General features: G+C 40.1%; 1 protein-coding gene across 1 annotated transcript in view; it reads right to left on the bottom strand.

Annotated features, from left to right (window-relative positions):
- The window catches only part of jade2 (jade family PHD finger 2), a 165,845-nt gene that overhangs the window by 22,852 nt on the left and 119,628 nt on the right, over positions 1 to 23,365 (bottom strand). The window contains exon 11 of the mRNA XM_070843094.1: positions 1,853 to 1,970. Coding sequence (XP_070699195.1) covers positions 1,853 to 1,970 — 118 coding nt within the window. The remainder of the gene's footprint in view (positions 1 to 1,852; positions 1,971 to 23,365) is intronic.

Here is a 23,365-nt window from a genome sequence, read left to right as displayed (position 1 = left end):
TAGTAGTGTGAGTGTGTTAGTGAGAGACACAGACAGAGTTAGAGAGTGAAAGTGTTTGTAAGATTTAGTGGAGTGCATAGATGTGTGTGCAGCCTTCAGCAGGAATGATGAGCACTGCAAATTGAGCACTCTAACCACACACATGCGCACGTATGCACGCGCACGCGCACGCACACACACACACACACACACACACACACACACACACACTTACTCCACAACATAGCCACGGGGGCAGGCTGACAAGAGTTCACTATCATTACCATGCCAGTGAGACGTCACTGGTATTACCATGACAACAAGCTCTCACTGTCATCGCCATAACAGCTGCAGGTCACGACTACTGGAACTAATTCGGATTTTTAATATTATGCAAGACAAACACAGGCCAATATAATTTTTTAACAGCCATACTTAATGATCATCGCCATAACAACAAGAGCCAACGTGAAACTGAAAATCTGGGTGTGTTATTTGATTTGTTTTAATGACCAGAGAGATGTTCATATCACTGCTGCACGACATATCTCCAAGATAAGCTTCTTTCTATCTACTGATGAAGTAAAAGGAATTTAGTTAATGTCTTTTTCATTTTCTAAAGTTCACATCACAATTTCTTTTTATCCACTATTTTCTAATGTGATTATTAGGTTTTCTTCCTTTCATTTTTAGTACTTTGTGTGACTAGGGGCTACATTGTATAATGTGGGTCCAATCTTGTTATTATCTAATGTCCAAAGTTTGTTAAGAATTGGAAGAGCTCAGTATCACATTTGCTTTTATAATCAAGGAGCTCATTGACCTTAATTTATGGACATACCAGGAAATATTGCTGGAGTCTAAATGAATGTTACCCACTGAGGGTCTGAGGACTGAAATGTCATCAATTAAGTGTTTCCAAATGCAGAATTAATTGCTTTCTTCCCCTTCTTCTTCTTCTTCTGCTGCGGTTACAAAATGCAGCTGCTGGGCTGTTAACATGTTTCCAAACTTATGACAATACCACACCAGCTTTTGATACCATTTTACATTTCTTGTTTTAACTATCACTGACTGCCTTCCTGCCTCTGTTAAGTCTCTGTTGTGTATAGTTGTTTCAATTAATCTATGTATCACTGTAAAACTTAGAGAGATACATGTATGACATGTATGGTTATATTCATGGTTGTTATTATTGTAATGACAACAGTTTACTATGACCACAATCAAAACTACATCCTTTATGAGAAGTGTTGTTGTTTCTAGATGAAATTATAAAAAATGCAAACAGTCCAGGGAGGTTTACGAGAAATGTAGCCGGCAATAAAAAAAGTTTTTAAAAGAATAAATGCCAAAAACGTATTACATTTAACCTGGTGGTCCCACTAAAATTATAAATCTCATTTTGAGCAGATATCTATCAAATACAGCAGCATAAGCTCAACCCGCCCGCTTCGTCCTTCCTGTTCTCCACTACAGAGCAGCTGCATGGTCAGTCATCTGTGTAGAGTGGATGGGAAATCGAGCTCAATTTATGTGGATGGTGCGTGTCACAATATCTGGCTGAACTATGATTCCAGTGTTCTTTGCTGTGCAGGTGTAGAGTGCGGCCTGCTGTGCAAAAATGATGACAGGCCATTTCCAAAACTGTCCACCCACTACACTCAGTCAACAAGGGTTTGGATCTAACTGTTATGCACTTGAGCTTTCCAAATTGCACCTTTTTCGGGTGGACAGAGTGTGTGTTGGCGGTCTTGGCTACAGTGCTGGAGTGGGTGAAAGGTAACAGCTTTTTAGATTGGTGTGTTTAGTTGACTGGAATTAGACAAAAATCACCACAGACACACACACTCATGGTTTCTCTTTTTCTTACCTCCAGCAATGTCCTCTTCCAATAGTTGTATCTGCAGGTGGAAGATCTTCTCCTGGAGGTCGCACAGGGTGTGTTTCATTTTCTCCCTCCGTGTCACCATGTAGCACAGGTTACGCACCTGAAACACACGGAATCATTGTTACACATAACAGGACAGAGGTGCGACAGTGAAGGTAAGAAACACAGACACATCATGAACAGCAGACATGCTAATACACCAAGACATACATTTTGTTTAGCTATGTCATAAAACACGACAGCACACAGCTGTTTAGCTAGTTGACAGTTGTATTCAGTACATTCTTTCTTCTTTATATTAAAAAATGTATTATGTGTGAGGGGCTATTTGTATTTGACCACTTTTAGGCTCTTTTAGTTCACCGTTTTGTTTTTATGGTACTTCTACTGGGGTTTTTTTCTGTCCCAGTACGCTCATCAAACACATTTCTTGGCCACCAAATGGCCACAAAACATTAGCAACAACCTAAAGAAGAAAGTTGAACATCTAGCAGCTGAGGAGCAAGATATTTTTTTAAGGAGTTTGTGACCAAACCAAAGCTAAACGGGACTCAGGGTTGTCAGGTGAAATCAATTAATGTTCCTCTGTGTCTACTGGATGTATACATTTACAACGTTATAAAAACATGGTGTGTTTTTCAGCTTGTACTAGAGTTCAGATTCTTTCAAGTAGCTAAAGAAACAACAACATGACTCTGCAAGTCAATGAATCTATATATCACACCAGAAATGACCAAAGCAAGATATGAATTTTGGAAAATCTTGCGGTAAAATAATATATAAGATCATAGATTTATGAGCATCCAGTAATGAGACAATAAGAGGTAAGAATCAAGAGATGACTTCCTGTTTCCTGGCAGTAAATTGGATCCCAGACTCTTCTTCCACTCAGACCCAAACTCCAGCTGAGCCCTCCTGCTCTCCATACTGCCAAATTACTATCATATGGCCCTATAAGCATTATACGAGTGTGTGTGTGAGTGGATGGAGAGGAGAGAGGAGGGAGATGAATGTGTGAGTGTGCATGTTTATGTTAAGCACATATGGGTGTTCGAAGAAAAGCTGTGGCTGTAAATGTGTGCGTGTATGCTTCTATTTTGAATTGGCAACACATAAAAGAAGGAGGCCGGGAGAAGAAAGCGAGTAAAGAGGCTGAGAAGAAGGCTAATAGGAAGGCAGAAATAGATAAATAGAGCAAGACAGGTAAGGAGAGAGACAGACAAGTGCAAAAGGCTGAGTAAACAAGATTTAAAGATATAATATAAATAGAGAGCTGAAGTGTGGTCCCCTGGCAGCTGTAACTGCTAATGCTAACAAAACTGTTTTATCTATAGATAGAACAGCAATTATAGGTGTTAGCTAAGAATATAGAGAGACAATCCCAAGTTTCTAGGGCTTCACTAGCTTTTGTCACTCTGAAGCTGGTACAGAATGGGGAAAAGAGCCTGCAGCAGCTGATACAGGAAGCCGTGACCAGAGAGCAAGAGTGTCCAAGAGCTTTCAGACTAAAGTTCGCTTCCCATTGATTTCAGTGAGGAAATGGGACAGGAGTGACAGGAGTAAGACTGACCTCTCGAATCAGGAAATCACGATTGTTTGTATACTTGTTTAAAGATATGAGGGATGCCCTTCCTCCTATCAGTTTACGCTAGATGCTGGGCTTACTTTGAAAAGAACCAGTTCACGCAGCCACGCTTGAAGGCGAGCTGAAAGGCCGACTCTCCAAGAGAAGAGTTTTAAATACAAGGATACCAGCACACACTTTCAGAAAGTCTCTCCTGGAAAGTATTTATAGTGCTGCAGATGGCTGCACACATAAAAACTGACAGAAAAAGTCAAAACAAGAGCACTTGAGAGAGAAGTTCAAACGCTGGATACTTTCACACCTTCACACATCTGCCCAACCGATCCGTAAAGTGGGTGTGATTAGCGGCTATTATTTTAAAAACTTGTCACTTGTACTCTGCTCATACTAGTTCATTTCCCACCTGCTTTCTGCTCCAGCACTATAGGAGCTCTTGGCCACTTCTGGCCTCATGCTGTCACCAGACAGAGTGACACAGCACAACTGGTAGCTACTGCTTTTATTCATCATATCTATTATTAATCTGAGCTGATATTACTTCAGAGGCACAGGCTAATGTGAGCTGAGAGTGAGAGGAGGACACAGAGACAGACAGTAATTACTGCACTGTACAACTTGTAGCCTCACTGTTCTGTAAATGTTTTTACAACACCATGTGCACCACAGTAAAGCTTTATAGCTGTTTAATGTCCTCACAGGCTGTTGTACGCTGGGTTCAAAGCAAACAACTATGACCTATTACACACGCTGGTGTTTATGTTCAAGACAAATAACTGATCAGTTTTGTATTAATGCACAGAACAAAGTGTTTGGATTTCCAGATTGTTTACTGATGTGCTTGTGATATCCAACACATAGAGATGACAACAAAGTAACTGAAGAGAGTAAGAGGTAGTGAGAGGAGCTAATTGGGTCCAAGCCAGAGGTCTTGAATCCCAAACTAACAAGCCAGAAACTGGATCTCTGCCAACTGGATTTTTCTTAAATCGGTAAATCAGTAATCATGTGTCTCAAACCGCATCTGTGTGTGTGTGGCAGCATTACATGTGTGTGATACTGAAGATCTGGCATGGTGCTAATGGGACAGGACAAACTGTGTGTGTGTGTGTGTGTGTGTGTGTGTGTGTGTGTGTGCAGTGTAGGAGGGCACTGATTAAAGTATTAAAGAGGCAGAAGAAACAAGGGAATACAGACATAAAAACACATTAAAAAAAAAAACTGGTGGGAACACAACAAGTGTGCAACAAAGAGATGGGAGAGAACAAGGGCTGTATGTATGAGTTTCCATTTGTGATTAAGAAAAATAATTAGTTGATTTGTTTACTTAAACAGTGTGTGTGTGTGTGTCTGTGTGTGTGTCTGTGTGTACTGTCAGTACCGTCAGTCCAGCAGGCTGACTATTTATCTGTTGGTCTTGATGGATTCGTCAGCCTGGCCTATCTGACCCATTCCATCCCTGTTAGAGCGGTGCAGATAAAAATAGCTGTTCAACTGGGACACAATGTGCAGTGCCTGGCTTTGATTAGGACACTGTGTGTGTGTGCGTGCATGTGTGTGTGTGTGTGTGTGTATGTGTATGTATACCGTTTTCAAAAACAACTACCTCTGCCTGGGCACATGACAGGGGAGTGGAGAGCAGGATGGGAGGTAAAGGAGAGGAAGAATGGGGAGAGGGGAGTTAAAGTAAGTAAATTAACAACACTGTTGAGTTTATCTGCTTTTGTTTACTTTCTCTTTTATTTTTTTCTTACCCTTCACCCCCACATTTCACCTCTCAGTCCTCCTCCTCCAAACTCTGGATACCAAGACCAACTGTCTTAAGTACTGTGCAGCAATTCAGCTGCTTTCCTTTTCTTCCTTTTCCTTTTCTATTTCAGCTACCAGGAAATGATCCAAACCAATGTAATTAAAAAAAAAATAAAAGGTCTCATTGGAGCATGCAGAAGAAAAATGAATATTTAATGTCATTAAGTGTGTTAGCTGGGAGAAAGCTCCTTTTATGTTCCACCAAATGTATGAGTTAATGAATAAATAAACTACACACCTCTGTCCAATAAGAATGCTGTGCTTGACTTTTTCATGGCTTTCCATCACTTGTGGGTGTTGTATTTTGGCGTTTTAAAATAATCCCAATAGATGTCACCCATTTCCAGGCTTTGCTGTAAATATTGTATGTAAGTGCAATTTTAAGGCAAAAACCTCAAATGAATTTAAGTATACTTGCTTTGCTGCAAAGACATTTTAGCCAAAACACAAGTCTCGAGGCACTGAGATGTCGAAGGCAATGTTCCAGCAAATGTCAAAATATACAGTTGCAGAAAAACTTGACTTTATGAGGGTATTTTCAACATGGACAAAAATGTAGATCTCATTTTTGAGTTGCACTAAGATATGTTGTACATTTCTGACATTAGATGACTATCAGGAAAATATCTTGCAGAAAGTTGTGTGAAAGTAGTGAATAATTTGCATGTTGCGCTGATTGCTTCCATACTAAAGTGGGATCTTGTAAAGTTAACACCTAACTTCAAACAAATCTTTGTTACAGGACAGTAGAGTTTTGAGATGAAGTGGCCTGAAGTGAGTTTCTTGCTCCTTTGGCACAGAGAGCCTCTGACCTTTTCTCACTCTGCCTCCTCCGTCAGAGAATGCTGCCCTTTACCAACTCTCTCCTCTGTCATTCTCTCCCCCACAATTCAATCCTCCACTCTCCTATCTGTACTGAAACATACAGTATTATCCCAACAATTCATCTGCACTTCTGTCAGGCTTTTTATTCCTTTTTCACTCAATCTGTCCCATCTCTGTCTGAGTCTATTCATTCATCCTGAGCAGCTATCCATCTCTGAATCCGCAAACACAGCACTTCTCCATTTTCTCTGTCCCACTTACATATATTAGCCCACAGACACAAATCTGAGGACATGTGCTGGGGTTAATACAAGACTCCACACCCATCTTCACTGGAGAGACACAGGAGAGAGTCGAGTTTGACATTAATATCATAAAAGCCACAGTTACACGCAATCCTCTGACACAGAGAGCCAGTGAAACCTAAACAAAGCAACAGTTTTGCGTCCAAAATGGAAGAACGAATGAGATTTCACTGTTTTCCTTCTGATACAGAGAGACGCTATCATAAAAATAGCAATATTTTTTACAAGTCTGGTAATTAGGAGAGACTATTAGTGTCTGAATATCTTCACCAGCCTGAAGTCTAATAAAAACATGCTCTTTTTAAGAGAGGGTTTCATCTGAAAGCAGACACGGGTTGCGAATATAATGTTTATGCACCAGACATGTCAGGAAATTACCTACGGGCAATTTCCCCAACGATATCTGAAAAATCAACCACGTTAGTGTCAGTGAAGAACGATCACAAGATTGCATCCATTTGAAAAATGTCGCCGTTGGTCCATTTTAATCCATTTTCTCTTGACCAGCCAGGTGAGATGTTTGCTTGTTCATGGCCATTTATTGTACCATCTGGTTAAGACCAAGTCAGTATGACATATTTGTCCAACATTTGACATTGGGCATTCATTAATTCTGCCAGTGTAAATTAAACTTGGCAGGTAATTTGCTTTTTGGCAAAAGGGCCAAAGACTTGGTTTAAAGCACTGGTTGGGACAGAAGTAATAAAATAAGATCTGCGAAATGAATTCATAAATGCAATGATTTAGAATATAATTAAACAATAAATTACTGATAAAAAGGAACCTAATTCGTTTTTTTTGGAAAATGCTTGAAGCCTGGAAACAGCTGAAAGATGCATTCCTCGGTTTCTCCCTCTAACCATCCATCCTCCCTCCGCCCTTAATCCGTCAACGGCCGCACGCACCTCCTCTCTATCTCATCTATCCATGACACAACAGGCTGGAGATGATCGGCATTACATGTGTATTAACTGTGATGAGCAAGGCCAACACACCACATACTATACTGTCCATATCTACCTCTCTCTCTATTTCTGTCAGTGTGTGTTATCACCTCTGTCTGCACTCAGCAAGTCTCCTCTGTCCTGACAATTAATATTATATGCACACATGCTCACTTGCTGGCTGTTTATCTTTCTCTCACACTCTTCTCTCTTACACACCCACACACACACACACACACACACACACACACACAGTCAGCAGAGCACTGGCTGTCATCAGCCACTAATTACATCAACAGGTGTCTGGCAGGAGGGCACCATGCCCTTTGTGTGCCCGTGTGTGTGTGACAGTGCTGGAGAGGGAGAAATTGGATACTTTTCCATCTAAATATTGCATATATTTTCAAGAGGTCAGCAACGAAAAGTCCAAGTGACACTGGATTTTTTTGGAACCCATATAAACAAAAGAATACACAAAAAATGTGACAGTCGTATTTTGATTAAAATGGGGCTAGAGAACAATAAACTTCACAACTAAAAATTACAGTAACAGTAACTGCGACAGTCAATTTTGAATAATAAACTTCACTGTAAATTCGAACAGGTCTTTTTCACAACAATACACACTCTTTAGCTCGTCACAGTAGCGAAAGCACAGGAGTTACTAACAACATTAATGTTGGCTCTTTTTTATTCAAGTGTCCCAGTAAGACAACAGTGTGACAGTGATCCAGCATGCACAATAGCAGGACCCTGCCTTTTTCCTCCTGTGACCTGTCAAAGTGTATTCAGTAAAACTGTAAAATATAAATAAAAAATAAATAAATAGAAAATATCTAACAAAAATGTAAGAAGTCTGTGTGTATGTATGTCTGTCCTTAGATTTTAGATTTTTTTTAACAGCCGTTCATCTGCTTCATTTGGTGTGCGTATTCCTGAGGACCAAAGCAACTGCAGTGCTCAGTTAAAGCTCTTTAGTTCTACACTACATATTTATTAGAAGTGTCTCACTAAAGGCAGAAGCACACGCTGTGCACTGTATTGAGGGGGGACCCTATTAACTGTTACACCGCTGAAAAGCATGCTGGGTACAGCTCTCTCTGCGTCGCTCACTGAAGTACATTAAAGAGCAGATTAAGAAAGAGAGACCAGACAGACTGGAGATGCTACATTGTGGCAAGATTAAACCTTTCATGTAACCTTCAGAATGAACACCTGTTCCCAGAAATAGCCTGGTCCCTAATAGCTAGCTGTTAGCAATGACTAGGTATTTAAGACAGGCTGGGTCTAAAATGTTAAAAAGGGTGAGCGGCTCTTGAGGTAGCTGAAAGAAGAATTTTGGTCCTGCCAATATCTTGGTGGGGTTCTATAAACCTGATTTTTAAAGACATTTTATTGCTGCTCCACACCAACCATCTGTGTTGCTTTTATTAATTTATTTACCGTCCACACATAACAATGGTGTTTTTTTTATTTGCCACATGGCAACAACATGGTACATCATGTGTTTACAACAATGAAAAGTTATTCAAGGCCTTTCTGTCAGCATTGCTTCAACTTTAGGGTTTTTCTTTCTATTTTTGACTTTTCAAAATACGTATAACAACAGGTTGGTGGAAACATACAGCTTTTAATGAGCATCTTTCTGTCTTTTTCCATTCTGAGGCAGCGCATAGGTGAAATTGTGTATGCGTTGCATGTCAGTCATCTGCAGTGTTTGTGTGTGGGTCTGAGAAACCATGTGTGTGTTGCCCCAGGCGGTAAGGCAGGAGCTGCGTCACAACTAATTCCCAAACTGATCTCTGAGATAGAGATAAACCCAGTGGGACCAGAGAGAGAATGTGTGTATGTGTGTGAGTGTGTGTATTTAAGTGACTAAAAATGGATTTCGTGGTATTGACTTAAGTGATATGTGACGCACATGTGGTGAATTGCTGTGAAGACATACTAACAGAGGGAGAGAGTCAGAAAGACAAGACAGTGAGGAAAAAATACTGAATCAAGGATGAAGACACAGTTTGTTTTTTAATTTGCTATCAGCAGCGCAGTGTCCGTTCCAAACTAGGAGAACGGATGGCTCCTGGTGTTGCTGCTTGCAGCGTTGTCAGGGAGCGTGGCCATTCGAAGCGCATGGCTGTCAGAACTCATGCCCATGTGGGGCTGAACGATTCTCAGGATGTACAGATGTGAGGTAGAGAGAAGCCATACTAGAGAGGCCACACACACACACACACACACAGAGGAAGACTCCTCCCTTTATAAGTACATATGTGGCTAGTTATATCACTCAGTCGAGGAAGAACACGGTAGAAATAAGCTACGCAACAAAAGGAGATAACAGTTCTTTTCTTTCTTCACTTCTCAACTAACTTCCAGCTCAGATCTATATTGACCTGACCCTTTCAGCTCGCAGCATATTGACTACAAACCTGTGCTGCTTACTAATGAGCACCATCGACTGTTTGTTGGCCCTGAAATACACAGACACTGCTGTGAGGAAGCAGCAAGCTAAAGATCAGGATTATTGATTTTTAATTGGCCCAATATCACCCCACACCCAATATAGAGAGCCTGGGTTAATTACTAACAAGACAATCCCAACTGGAATAATTAAACTGGAGTGTGCACTTAAATGCAGACAGCTTGTTATAGAAGGAGCTCTGCTGTGATAACAAGTCCAAACAGTTAATCAATTTGTCACACATTGCTCGAGTATGTTTCATCTGTTAGTTGCAATGCCAGGATTACTGGGCTTAGTTACACCAGAGTGTGTTGCTATTATCACCTGCATCAATAATCATAAAGACAACTATAAAAAAAAAACAAACACTGAAAATGCATCTTGTTGTTCTTCACAGTGTAACGATAAAGAAATCACAAAAAACACTTGGGCTGGAAATCGGCACTGGTTTCCCAGGTTGATTCAATTTTGTTTGACCAAGTCCAGGATCAATTGGTTTCTATTGGATTTTTGATGATTCAGCTACAGAGCCAGCTGTAGCATCCTGAGTCACGATAGTCTCATAAACAACATATATAACTATTCACATCATAGTTTACAGGACTATTATATATAATACAATATACCCTGCTATCATCATTGTTTGTTTTTAACCTAAAATAACCTTTTTGTGCATGTTGTAATAACTCAGTTTCAATTTTAAACATCATGGAGTCCTAACTGAACCACTTACAACAACAGGTAATCACTCCTAACACATAACATTTTGGGCATATGTACACTTTTAAAATGCTCAAATGCAATGTTCAATCTCTGGATTTTGAGAGTCGATATTGGATCATTCAGATATATAAATAAATCCAACCCTAATAAACAATGATTCTGTGAATCTTAAGACTGATAGATGAATATAAAATGTTTAAACCTGTCAAAATGTGGCTGAAAGTTTAAAGTTAAAGCATAAAGTTGCCATAATCAATATGCATCTCTTAACAATGTATGATAATGTACTTTAATGCATGATGTGTGTATCTGTCACAAACACACTAGGCAGCTAAAGAACACTGAGAGGAAGCGAACCAGGTTAAATGTTACTGTTGCTCTGTGTTTGCTTGATGTGTAAAGAAGCAACTGTTCACTAAGTTAACAATATCAGTCTAAAAGGTGACAAAATGTCTGTGTTAACACATTATATCCACGGCTCCCACTGACTGAAATAACAGACTTCAACATGAAGTTGGGCCCTGCTTCATTCAGAAGTACAGTAAATCAGACAAAGAAAACAATACAGCGACAAACATCTCAGCATCACTCTCATCAAAACAAGTCTTGGCATTATTGAATTTTGACTGCTGCTTGGCAAAGATTTGTCTCAAGACTTTGCCTCGATGCATCATATGCTGGTAATTAACTGAAGAGATCATTTTTACATAAAAAAAAAAAATATGTACGCTTGCATAGTGCATCTTTTAATCTCCTGTCTTGTAAAAGGTGCCTTTATAGGTTCTCCTACACAGTCCACACTCAAAAACATAACACCCCAGCGACCTGCAAAAGGCCTGTGCAACACTTCATAAATCTTTTTCATGATTGTACAGGGACAGTTAGATAACTCCCACACCCAGCATACTCATCTGTCACATTACAAATGTATGCGTGAAAACAAAAACCTGTGCTGCCCTCTCAGAGCGAGAGAGGAACGTCTAGTTTATGGTTGTCAAACATCTCGACCACGAAGCACGCTCAGGAGCACACTGCACAAATGATGTTTTAATCACGGTGGCCGCACAAACACCACAGACATGTAAAGCTACTGTTCATATATTAATATGACATATGACACAGACTCACTTACTAATCTGTAGAACTGTTGTAACTCTGATGCAAAACGAATGACAATTAGTGATTAAAGACGCCAACAAAGAACTGATTCATTAATGGTGTCAGAGAAAAAAGGTCAAAAGTCAGCCTACACCTGGAGCCTGGAGGAAAAATATAATATAACATTAGACCTAAGATTTAACATCCACAACAAGACCACCTTAAAGAAATAGTTAGACACAGTTAGACAAGAGTTATACCCCTCTTCTAACAATTCAGTAAATGTGAAGCTACAGCCAGCAGCCAGTTAGCTTAGCACAAGGGCTGGAAACACAGCCTGGCTTTATCCTGAGGTAACAAAATCCACCTTTTGGCACCTCTAAAGCTCACTGATCAACACTTCATGTCTTGTTTGCTTAAAAATATCACCTTGCAGATTTATGTGAGGTTAAGTGTCGGACTATTTCTCGGTCGGGAGCAGTGACTTCCTCCGGTCTCCACTGGTTGTCTGTTCAACCACAAATCTCAAGATGTTGACCGACTCCTTTAAAATAAAGTGAGCGCCAAAGGATTTATGTCTAAAAGATCCTGTACATGCTTTTATTTTAGTAGGCTGGATAAAGTGGATGTCAGACAACCTTCGGACAGCTGAAGCTCAGGAGCAGAACACATGACTCCAGTTGTCAAATGTCTGTGTCTCAGAGAATTGATTTTTTAAAATACTATTACTTGTTTATGAAGCACAAAATGTTTTAGGGCCAAAACGCATCTATGACATGATGCTGTGTTACAGATCCTTCAGACCTCTTGGGTCCTCTGGGACTAGATTGGTTACTGTTCTGCGGGTTACATCAAAACATAGTGGAGCAGACTTCAGCTTTGTGTAACACACATCTGGATCAAACTGAAGTGATGTCTCCTCTATCTTGAAACTGTACCTTTTTTTAATAATGTTGAGGTACTTTATCGCTCTAATGCTTTTCATTTTCATTTAATTCATTTTCATTCCTGCTCATACTCTTTTCAGTGTTGTGCTATGCCATATGTAAAGCTGTTTGAGATGTCTTTGTGTTTAAAAAGGTGCTATACAAATAAACTTGCCTTGACTTGCTTTGCCTTGCCAAATTCTCCACAAGTCCCTGCAACATAAACAGACTGTATAAAATACTGTGGGCTGAAATAATAGCTGCCATAAAAGCAGATCTTGGCAGCAGGAACACAAATATCCGCGTTGTGAATTGTAAAGACCTTCAGATAATATCAGCTACCTGGAGGATGAAGAAGCTTGGTGTGAATTTGTTACCTCCCTCTGTAGTGCCCTTCAGAGGACCCTAAAACAGTTGGTGACTCGATCTAACCCACTGAAGCTGTCAGAGCACAGAGCAGTAACACCGATCACAGTGGGAAATGTTGGCTAATGTGCATTATCTTGGTTCTTTAACTACTGGTCACAACAAAAAAATAGATCATAAGCATGTAAGGCGAGTGGGTGGGTGCCCACAAGATAAGAGCAGCAATATGTGGATTCAATAAGCCTGAATGCAAGAGTGATATTAAATTTCTATCCTGGAGATAAAAAGGAGGAATTCCTTTATTTTTCTGCTAAACTTCTGTGGCTTTTGTGTTTTTACTCCTCATTGTCTAGACAGAAATGCAGTTTATTTCAAATCCTACCTCTGCTGCTAGAAACATAAACCACGTTACCTCTTATGTGCTGCTAGCGCTGAACTCGAAAAACACAAAGTATTCGGTTTACTTAATTTAGTTACGATGTATTTGTTTTGAAATGCAGTTTACTATGACACGTTTTTCACAACTTGATAAGAGAATGTGCTACAACATGTCGTGATAAACACAAAAATTGATTGGTAACGGTCAGGAGTATCTTTTGAACTACATTTATATGCAACTGATAACCTGTTTTTCTGTGCCCTGGTTTTCTGATATGATATCTGCAGTGTTTCAGTTTCTGAGGAAAGCTATTCCCACTGCATATCTTGGGTCTTCCAAATTCAGAGAAAAGGAGTGTTTGCAATAGTGTTTTGTTTAGTAGCTGTGAAGAACAGGATTTTGAGAGCCTCATCTAATCCTTTGAATAAACAAAAACATGAAAGTTCAGAAGCAATTTTGAACAAATACGTGCTCTTATAGGCGTCGTGCACCTGTAAAATGTCACTGATTTAATCCACAATAACTTTGTTAGCATAGATACCTTCTTTTTTGATGCTTGAACATCAACTACTAGTAGGAACCCAAAATAGGTTGTGGGTCTGTTACTTAAGATGCTCCTGCAGCATCAGCACCACTTGGATGGGTTTTATTGGACCTGAACCTGAAGAAGAGAATGAATCTAGGGTTGATAAAAGTTTAAAAATGGAAGATGGATACCTCATGAATAGCATATAAGAATGTCTGTACGGGCAAAGACAGACGGGCTGCAAGGCAAGAACAGAGAAAGAGGAGAGAGACACTGTGCATAACTGGACTTATGCTGTAGTCCCACTGTAGATACCTACAGCGTGAGTTTTGATTTATAGTTCATCGTCGGATTTAATCACTCAATCAATGTAATGCAAGTGACAGTAACACAGTAACAGCTTCACTGCATTTTGTTATATGGAGTGATGCTACACACTTATATAAACTAAGATTTGGTCTCGTCTCATTTCTGATCAGGACATATTCTGTGTGATTGCCGTGTTTATGTTCATCGAGATGGTAAATTGTCTGAATATTACTCACCCACTCACACACCAAAGGCAGCAAGCTACCATGCAAAGTGCTGGACTAACCATCACTCACATTTATTGTAGCATCCACCTGGTATGTGCGTAGCTGGCACAGCCCTGCCAAGTAGTGCATTTTTGAGGAGGTGCACATCAGCTGTGTGTAGCCTATAATGTGGATTTGGCGGCTGTGTGTGAGAAGGTGACATGGCTATGCTGTAAACATCTGAGCATACAACTATAAAGGAAGCTTAAGAAGAGCGATAGAGGACACAGGTGGAGAAAATGAATGAAAACAAGAAAAAATTAATGACATGTTTGTTCATTGAGATTGCCAGCTTGTCAAAATTACAAGACATACAGGAATGAGGGAAGAAGGGACAACGGGCTAATGAAATAGATGGAAGGAATCCGGCACAGAAGGATGGATAGAGGAGAGAAGGAGGGACTGAGAAGCAAGAGGAGATGACAGAAGGAGCCAACAAACGAAGGAGAGAAGGAAGGGAAGAGGGGAAAGTGGGTCAGACAGGCAGACAGACAGTGGAGGCTGCTGCAGCTGGATACAGCAGACTGAAGCTTTGTGAAACCCTCCCTGATGTGCAACACACACACACTCACGCACACGCATGCACGCACACACACGCACGCACGCACACACACCGAAGTCTATCACTTCCAAACACTTCCAGACACACAAACTACATGATTTATTAGCTCCTGCTAGTCAGTCACTGACAGTGTAGCCACACCCATCTGGGATCCATGGCAACATCATTCTCCAATCAGAGCGCACATGTTCAGCTTTTGGCTGCATGTGTGTGTGTGTGTCTGTGTGCGTGAATTGTTTTTTACCACATATATCTACATAGAACAGAAAGTGCATTTAATATAACTTTCTTTATCTATGTATTCATTGTTATTGCACTTTTCAGTTTGCTCTTTAACATTACATGTATGAATCCAAGAGTACAGACATACTATACACACACTGACGTGCCTGCTAGAGGAGTATAGGGAGGGAGTCTGGAGTTTTGCCAAAGCAATAAACTCTAAATAAACCGTGTGACACCAACACTCTGCTCCTCTTTCTCCTTTCCCTCCTCTACAATCATGTACTCATCTTTTCTTTTTCCATGTGCACCTCTCTTCTCCTTTTCTGTGTTTCCTCAATCTACATCCATCCTCTCTTTGCTCTCCCGTCTCTTCCTCCTCCCTCCTTCATCCAGCTGCCTAACCCCCTATTTTTCTTCTGTTAGCTCCTCTGTCCTCCTTTTCCCTCCGACAGCTCCTCTACCTTTCTCCTGTCTTTTATCTCCCTCCCTCCTCCCTCTCTTCAGGTTCCTTGTGCACAGTCCATGTGGAGATAAATTAGAAAAGAGGGAAATGGAAGGAGGAAAATAGACATGGCAACAAACAGGCAGACAACACACACACACACACAACACACACACACACACAGTTTAATTAAAATGAGAGGGAAGCGTGTACACACCACACTATGTCTAATAGCAAATATGTAAAGATCAAATCCTGGTTATGAAAACCTTATTACTCCAAAGCCCTCGTCTCCATTGGATTGAGGTTTTATTGGACAAACTGTTTCATGTCAGCAAACAAAACAGGATTTGGGGAGGGATTAAATTGTCTCCAAAATCTCACTTGACAATGTATCCAGACAGCATGGATCGCCTGTCTTGCATGCAGCATGCATAAGCCCTGACAGGATTAAAAAAGAGACTGATCTGAGCTTTTGGAAATTTCTAGTCCTTCTTGCCACAGGAATCCCTAATACTGTACAACATAAATATAGTCTTCTACTGGTGGCCAGCAGCATTTTACTCACAACTACCACATGTAGATAAAAAAAAAAAAGGCCACCATCACTACATTTAGTGTTGGGTGACAACAGGAGCTCATGCTGCACTAGTAGGTGTAACCAAAAGGTCCAACCAGGTCCTCAAATACTATTAGAACTGTTCTCACCGTGTTTGTCTGGATTTTATTAAACCTTAATAAACACTGACCAGTGAATTGTATGTTCATAGTGTTCTCATTTCTTTTGGATATTAATGATCAAAATCAACTTAAGCAGAATTTGTAAACACAGAGAACCTTGAGGATAGTACATCTTGTGTTTACCTTTTTATTTGTGCTATACCAGAGTTGCACAATAAAGCACAAGTTGCAGTCCCACTTGCTTCATAATAAAATAGCCACTACATGTTCAAATAGTAGGAGGACAGATTAAGGACAGACTTCTACAGTGCCTTGCACTGTACAGAAATAAAGTATAGAGGACGGTCAGATTTCAGAAATCAGTAATACTGAATACGACACCTTTGGAGAAGTGTTACACTGTTTGACACATAGGACAGAGGGCTTCCTCTTCATCATCCACCTCTTCTTAGGAGGGGAAATCAGGGAGGAAGTAATTCAGACTCAAATCACACTCAGCAGCGGGAGAAGAGCTTCACACAGCAAGGAGCAAAGCCTAATTGGCCATGTTTTATTGCCCGGCCGGCCAGGGGTAAGTGGAGGTCTGAGGAATGTGTTTGCGTGATGCTACAGAGTGCACAACAGGGAAGCTTTATTCCATGATGGTTTGAGGAGGCTGGCTGGGACGAAATTATAACATATGAGAACGTCTGCAAAATTGTCTTCAGAGCTTTACAGTGAAACTGAGTTGGAGAAAGTGATGGATTTATGGCACTAAGAGGATGGGCACCGTTGACTGTAATATTTGAAACCTCCCAATTAGTTTCAATTTATTGTACTCTGCATTTACAGACTGAGCACAAGCTTCCCTGCTGAAAGAGGACAGGGTGGATACTGTATGCTGGCAGCCTCCTCTGGTCTGACAATAAAACCTAGTTAAGTAGGAGCACATTAAAAAAATTAACCAGTCTGCTCACATTGGTATTGATATTTACTGCCTCTCTGCTCTCCGGAGAGAGGACCAGACTGAATTCTTCTTACAAACGTCATGTTTGGGAATTTATACCTTGTTGTTGTGAAATTCTGTCTGTGATGAAGGTGGTTTGAACATCGAACAGCCAAGGAACAAAAATCTGACAATGGTGAGTGGGTGATGCCTGTTGTTTTACTTGTATCGCTGATAATTGGAAAAAGTTTTGATTTGTATTTAACTAAAAGAAAGTTGTGTTAGGATGTGGTGCTGAAAGTGGAAACACACTTACTGATTTGTAAACAGCTGTTAATACATCTTGTATAACTTGTATAATTCTAACAACCCTAAATATATTAATTACTGAAGTGATTAAATTAAGTGGTACTGAAACATGCCTTCTAACAAGTCTTTTGGTGATGTTTCCAACACTCAAATGTGCCATTTTCTTTTAGCTCCAATGTAACAAAATATTCCCACCTCACAGTTAATGTTCTGAAACAAAACTGTGAACAAATAAGCATGCCACACACTTCTGTTGTCACATTTATGCTATGATTGGTAACATCGTGTCCTTAGGGGTGGCTAGAGAGGGTGAAGGTACAGCAAACAAGTCACAAATTACAAGAACTCCAAGTTTTAGTTGTTATAAGTGTGATGCTCATGAGACAAACACACCAAATGTCAAAAAGAGCTGGTAGTTTGCAACAAGTTTGGTAAGAGCACACCAAGGCAACAACCGTTGTGACCAAAGAGGTGACATTCATGACACACATACTGCACCATGGGGCAGCGTCAACCAGACTTCAGTTTGGCATCAGGATGCTACATGACCGTCTGGAAAGTGGAACCTTGTAGATAACAGAACCTTTCATCTACATTGAAAGAATAAATGAGGACACAATTGCACTGGAGAAAACGCAAACATGCAAAACTAGGCCACTGGAAACCACCCTTGTCTTACTTTAAGATTCTATTCTGATTAAACACAGACAAGTGAAACTAAAAATCTTGGCTGTTGCACACTATATGATTCTAATCTGTCATCCTCGTCTCACAGCAATGATACCCTGAGAAATATGCAATATAAACACCTTATCTGTCTTATAAAGATTTGCTTTTGCAGCATTAAACAACTTCATGTTCCAGCAAATAAACATCTGTCTCCAATAAATACCTGGTCAAGAGAGTGTTTATATTTCAGGTCATAAAACTGTCCATAAAACCACTTAAATGTGCATGAATCCGATATGATAACATCACTAAAGTATGTCACCAATGTAATTTAGATCTTTAAGATTAAAACTGGATGCAGCATGTTTTTAACTATGATGGTAAATAGTAAATTTGTGCCTGTTATTTTTATTGAGGGGTTTGTTTATAGCATCTTGGTTTTAATGTGTAGAAAAACAAATGCTGTTTATGAGATGTATGAGAATGTGGTTATCTGTGGTTGATTCCATGGCAAAATGAAAATGAACTATCAAACTATTATTAGAAGATTTACTTTACATATAAGACTGCTGGTCATTACAAGGTTTTGTGTAGGCAGTGGTTTCTTTGTTTACCATGAAGAAGACAAAAGACACACACAGTAAACACACTCAAGTGTGAAATAGCAGTAAAACCTAGATAAATCAATAAGTCTGGCAGGTATCTTGCTTTATCTGACTGTAAACCAATATAATCTAAACCAAAATTGAATGGCTGCCTGCTGAGTTCTTCACCAAGCGGCAGCACCAAAGCTTCTTCAAAATTTCCTTTTTGTTTCTTTGATATCTGTGTGGCTAACAAAACATTTGGATTTGAGGATGAAAGGTTGTATGGCTAAAAACACTCTCTTGTTGAACTTATGCACTATGAATGGTCTGATAGTTTGAGATGGACTCGGCAGTCAATTAATAGGTATTCATCCTTCCAGTTGTTTCCAGCAAAATATACAAAGAACCACATAAACCCAGGACCAGATGTGTTGTTGTTGTGAGGAACCTGTTGGCTTCTTATGTAGATGTAATGATATATCAAAGTTTGTGATATCATGATAAACAGCGTGAGTTTTACCTGGAAGGCTTTGTAAGTGCACCAGTTGTTCACTATCAGCTGTAGCATGCTAGTTGGCTTGGCCCTGTTATTACAGGAAAATGGAAAATTGTTAGCCTAGTGTCAAACTGTATGCTGACATTGTTCAAGTGAAGTCGTGTAAGTCTGTGGAAGCACTTCAGACATGTAATGTAATGACCACATCACCCAAGTGTGTTGAAAAGTGGAACAAGACAAAAAAAACGAGTTCTTTTCCCGGCAGCAATCAGACAGCCTTTTACTGTAGATTCAGACTGCGCTTAAGTAATGACTACAGCTATCTTAGCTGTATGCAAACATACTCAGTCGTAGAAAATACATTATTTAAGCATGTGGTGAGTTTTGGTTATCAGTAATATTGTACCTTGAGTTTTGGTTTGGTTACCTCCCTGTCTTCTTATGTTATGCTCTTATGTTATCAGGCAAGAAACTGTTCAGGGTTTTTTCCGATCTGCATCTTTTGCTTTGAAGTTGTACTTGAGCCATTGCATATCCTGTTAAAAGAGTCACAGAGGACCCAAGAGCAGTAAAGCACGATCAGCAAGACGGCTTATTATTCTGGTGTTTAGCACATTGCATTTCAATCCAGCAGGTGTTGTTACTGATGTTTAACTCTACCCTTTAGGCCTGCTTCCCTCATTACTACCACTGAGCTGCCCTTGAGCAAAGTGCTCAAACCTGAACTGCCCAAGTGAGGCTGCTTACTGGCTAACAGTGTGGCTGTACTGATAAGCCTTCATGTATGAATCTGTCTTTCTGGGTGAAAAGGAAGATGCTCCCACAAAAAAGCATTTTTCTCTCCGAAAATCTACCTTTTAAGAGTAACCAAACGAAGGGTAACTGTCAGATAATGTACCAGCAGTTTAATATCCAGGTTCTTGATTGTCACCATTACAAGAGGCTAATATCCAAAGAGCAAAATGCTAATACAGTACAAAAAGCATCAATACCACTCATGATTTGTCGCTCAGTTAAATTAGATCCAAAAACAAGTCTTCAAGTCTCCAAAGACTTCATGTTTGGGCCACCACACAAACCTTGTGCAGTAGCTTTTAATCTTACATATGTTGGATTTAAAAGAGTAACTACAAAACCCTGTTTAAGTTGACTGCATTGACAGGCTCTCAGAGGATGTTATTAAATTGGACCTTAGAGGGCGGCGTTTGCCGTTGAGCACTGCGAAGTGAGATTTTACGGTTGAATTGTGGCAGTGTGATGGCTGGTACTGTCTGCAAGACCCCACTGTAAAATATTTAAGGCCCAGGTCAACTGGGGGCCCCTCATATCGCTCTCATTACTTATTGACGCAGCCCTATCTGTGTGAGGCTCAGCTAGTGAGCCTGTAGGAGTGTGTGAGTGTGTTGTGAGAGACAGCGCAGAGATAGTGGAGTCGTCAGTGCACACAAGTACACACACGTACATGGGCTCATACAAACCAGAAATAGACTCAAATGGTAGCCTTAAATGAACACAAGTATGGGTGCAAAGACGAGTACAAAACAGTTCAGCAGTCACATACAGTAGTAATATATTACAGTGTAGATTTAAGTCATTAAGGTGTGTGCAGCAGTGTTGTGTGCAGGCCTGTGAGCACTTGTGATCATAATTGCATTTGCTTGTTAAGGTTGCATGTAAGCTTATCAGCGTGTGCCAATGTGTGCATTCAATTTCATGCATATTCATGTTTGCACAAGTGTGTGTTTTCATGCATGATTACTGCATAACATAATATCTGTGTCAAAGGAATATGCACTTTCATGCATTAATCTCTCATCTGTGAGGGCACATATGCTCAGTGACAGGTGGTGTGTGCGTGTGTGTTAGTGTGTGTGTTTGTGCTGCCACACTGCTCCTATTGTCTTATCAAAGTGATGTGAATTCAAGGTTTAACTTTGTGTGAATTATTTATCCCAGCAGCAGCCTTGGCACCTGCACTGGCCAAGGGTCTGAAAACGTATACCACACACACACCTTACATGTACGTATGCACACACTCACACACACACTGACACGCAGAATTATACAGCCGAAGCACCAATAAATATTTATCCCTCTTCCTCCTCATATTTATTTCATCCAACAGAGCTCATATCAGAGGGGCAGCGGGACGGTGAGGATATCCACTGAGAATGAGGGAGAGAGGAGGAGGTGATAGGGAGAGAAATAGACTCATAGAAATGACGGAGAAAGAAAAAAGAGAGACAAGAGGAGAATGTTCAAATTATTTTACAAATAAAAATAAAGATGCAGGTGAAACGAGAGAGGGTGATAAAATAGGAAAAAATGAGGCAGCAAAAGCAAAAAAAAAAAGAAAAGCATGAAAATAAAAGTTTTGTACAGGTTGATGTATGAAATAAAATAGAGAGGCAGAGAAAAGAGTCAGGACAAAGTTAACAAAAAACAAGTTAAGATAAGACAAAAAGGGGCAGAGTGATGGGAGGTGAAAATATCTCTGAATATCTCTGAATATCTGAAATATCACTGGCTCTAAAAATGAAAGAAAAACAGGAGACGAAGTCAGTCATGTTTATGTTCCATATAAAGCTGACACACACACACACACACACACACACCCTTGAAACAGTGGACCTATGTAGCTGATCAATTGAGGAAGACATTGTATTTGTTATATCATGCAAACACGAACATAAATGTGGTTTACCATGATCTGTATTCAAATATTCAGTTCCTCCAATTGTGATCAAAAACAAAGATCAGGGGAGAAAAGCAGAAAGAGAAAGCCACATATAGGTCAGTTTAGGCACATTAGCAAACCAAACTGTATATTCTGTGTAAAGACCAAAGTGTACAGGAAACCCACTCGCATAAACCGGCCCCTCTAAGTTTTGACTCCAGCAATGTCTCATCGCTGTCATCGGGTGTATTGTGCTCGTAGCGGCTAATGTAGCCTCAAGCCGTTAGTGTCAAGCAAATATGAGCAGGCAACGGAGGTCTGGTAAGCTCACTTCTTTCTTACGCCATGCTTCCAGATTTTTTTCATCTTTAAACTTGTGGTCTTCACATACAACCAACGCTGGCTGAAATGAGGCAATTTATCAGATTTCCTGCAGCTTCCTCTGGAGCCACAAAAGGCTTCATGCAACCGTTTTCATACATGCAGTAGTGCTCCAAGACCTGTCAGCAGAAATTGATGTGCAAGTTCCCCTTTAAGATCTCTGCTGTTACATACTATAGAGAGGACCTCGCCTGAGTGAAAGACAAGACTGGACAATTGAGACTGAATGAACACCTGAAACAGAGAAACTGGTCACAGCATGGACTGGGATGGAGTTAAGTTCATTGACCAGGAGTCACTGGACATCCAGGGAAAAATTAAAGAGGCCATACAACAGCAGAGTTAGTTATCAGGAGGTGATCTTGATCAAATATTAGGAAAATGATTAGGATTATCCTTTTGCCATATCTATACAGCATGTCATGCTCGGTGGAACATTTTCTTTGCTTGTATCTTCATAACATATTTTCTTTGTAGATCTCTGATATTAGCAGAACAAAGCTGGTTGAATCTCAAAATGTTTTCTTAGTGAATCCTCCTTGATTTATAATGTTTCACACCTAAACTTTCAGTATGTCATGTGAATCTTTCAGTCGTATATCTGCTTCTCTACCAGTACAAACAAATACATGTACTTTCATTGAAGTTGGTATAATTTAGTGTTTCTGATCTCTCCTCATGCCCTGGAAGGCAGCTCAGTGACCTTGTGGCATAGCATTATGAAAGGCTAGGGCCAACGGAGCAGCTCTCTGTACGCTTTGAAGCCTTAGGGCTGTGTTACACAGTCAGGCTTAGCATGCAGCATTTTAAACAGCAGTGGATCTCAACAGGCGGTTTCTAGCAGAGTGAATGGAGCTTGAGGCTTCCTGAAGGTGTAAAGCCGATTCTTGCCCTCAGCTCATACAGAATGATGCAGAGCAAACAAGCCAGCAAAGGAGCGTGTTCACATTTAGAGTGGATTTTAGAGTCGATTTGAAGATTTAACTTACCATTTTCAATCTTTTCAAACGCCATAGTTTGAC

This window comes from Pempheris klunzingeri, chromosome 14 (genome assembly GCF_042242105.1).
Source record: "Pempheris klunzingeri isolate RE-2024b chromosome 14, fPemKlu1.hap1, whole genome shotgun sequence".
Classification (NCBI taxonomy): Eukaryota; Metazoa; Chordata; class Actinopteri; order Acropomatiformes; family Pempheridae; genus Pempheris; species Pempheris klunzingeri.
The sequence above is the reverse complement of the archived record's forward strand: the minus strand, read 5'-3'. Positions and strand labels throughout refer to the sequence as shown.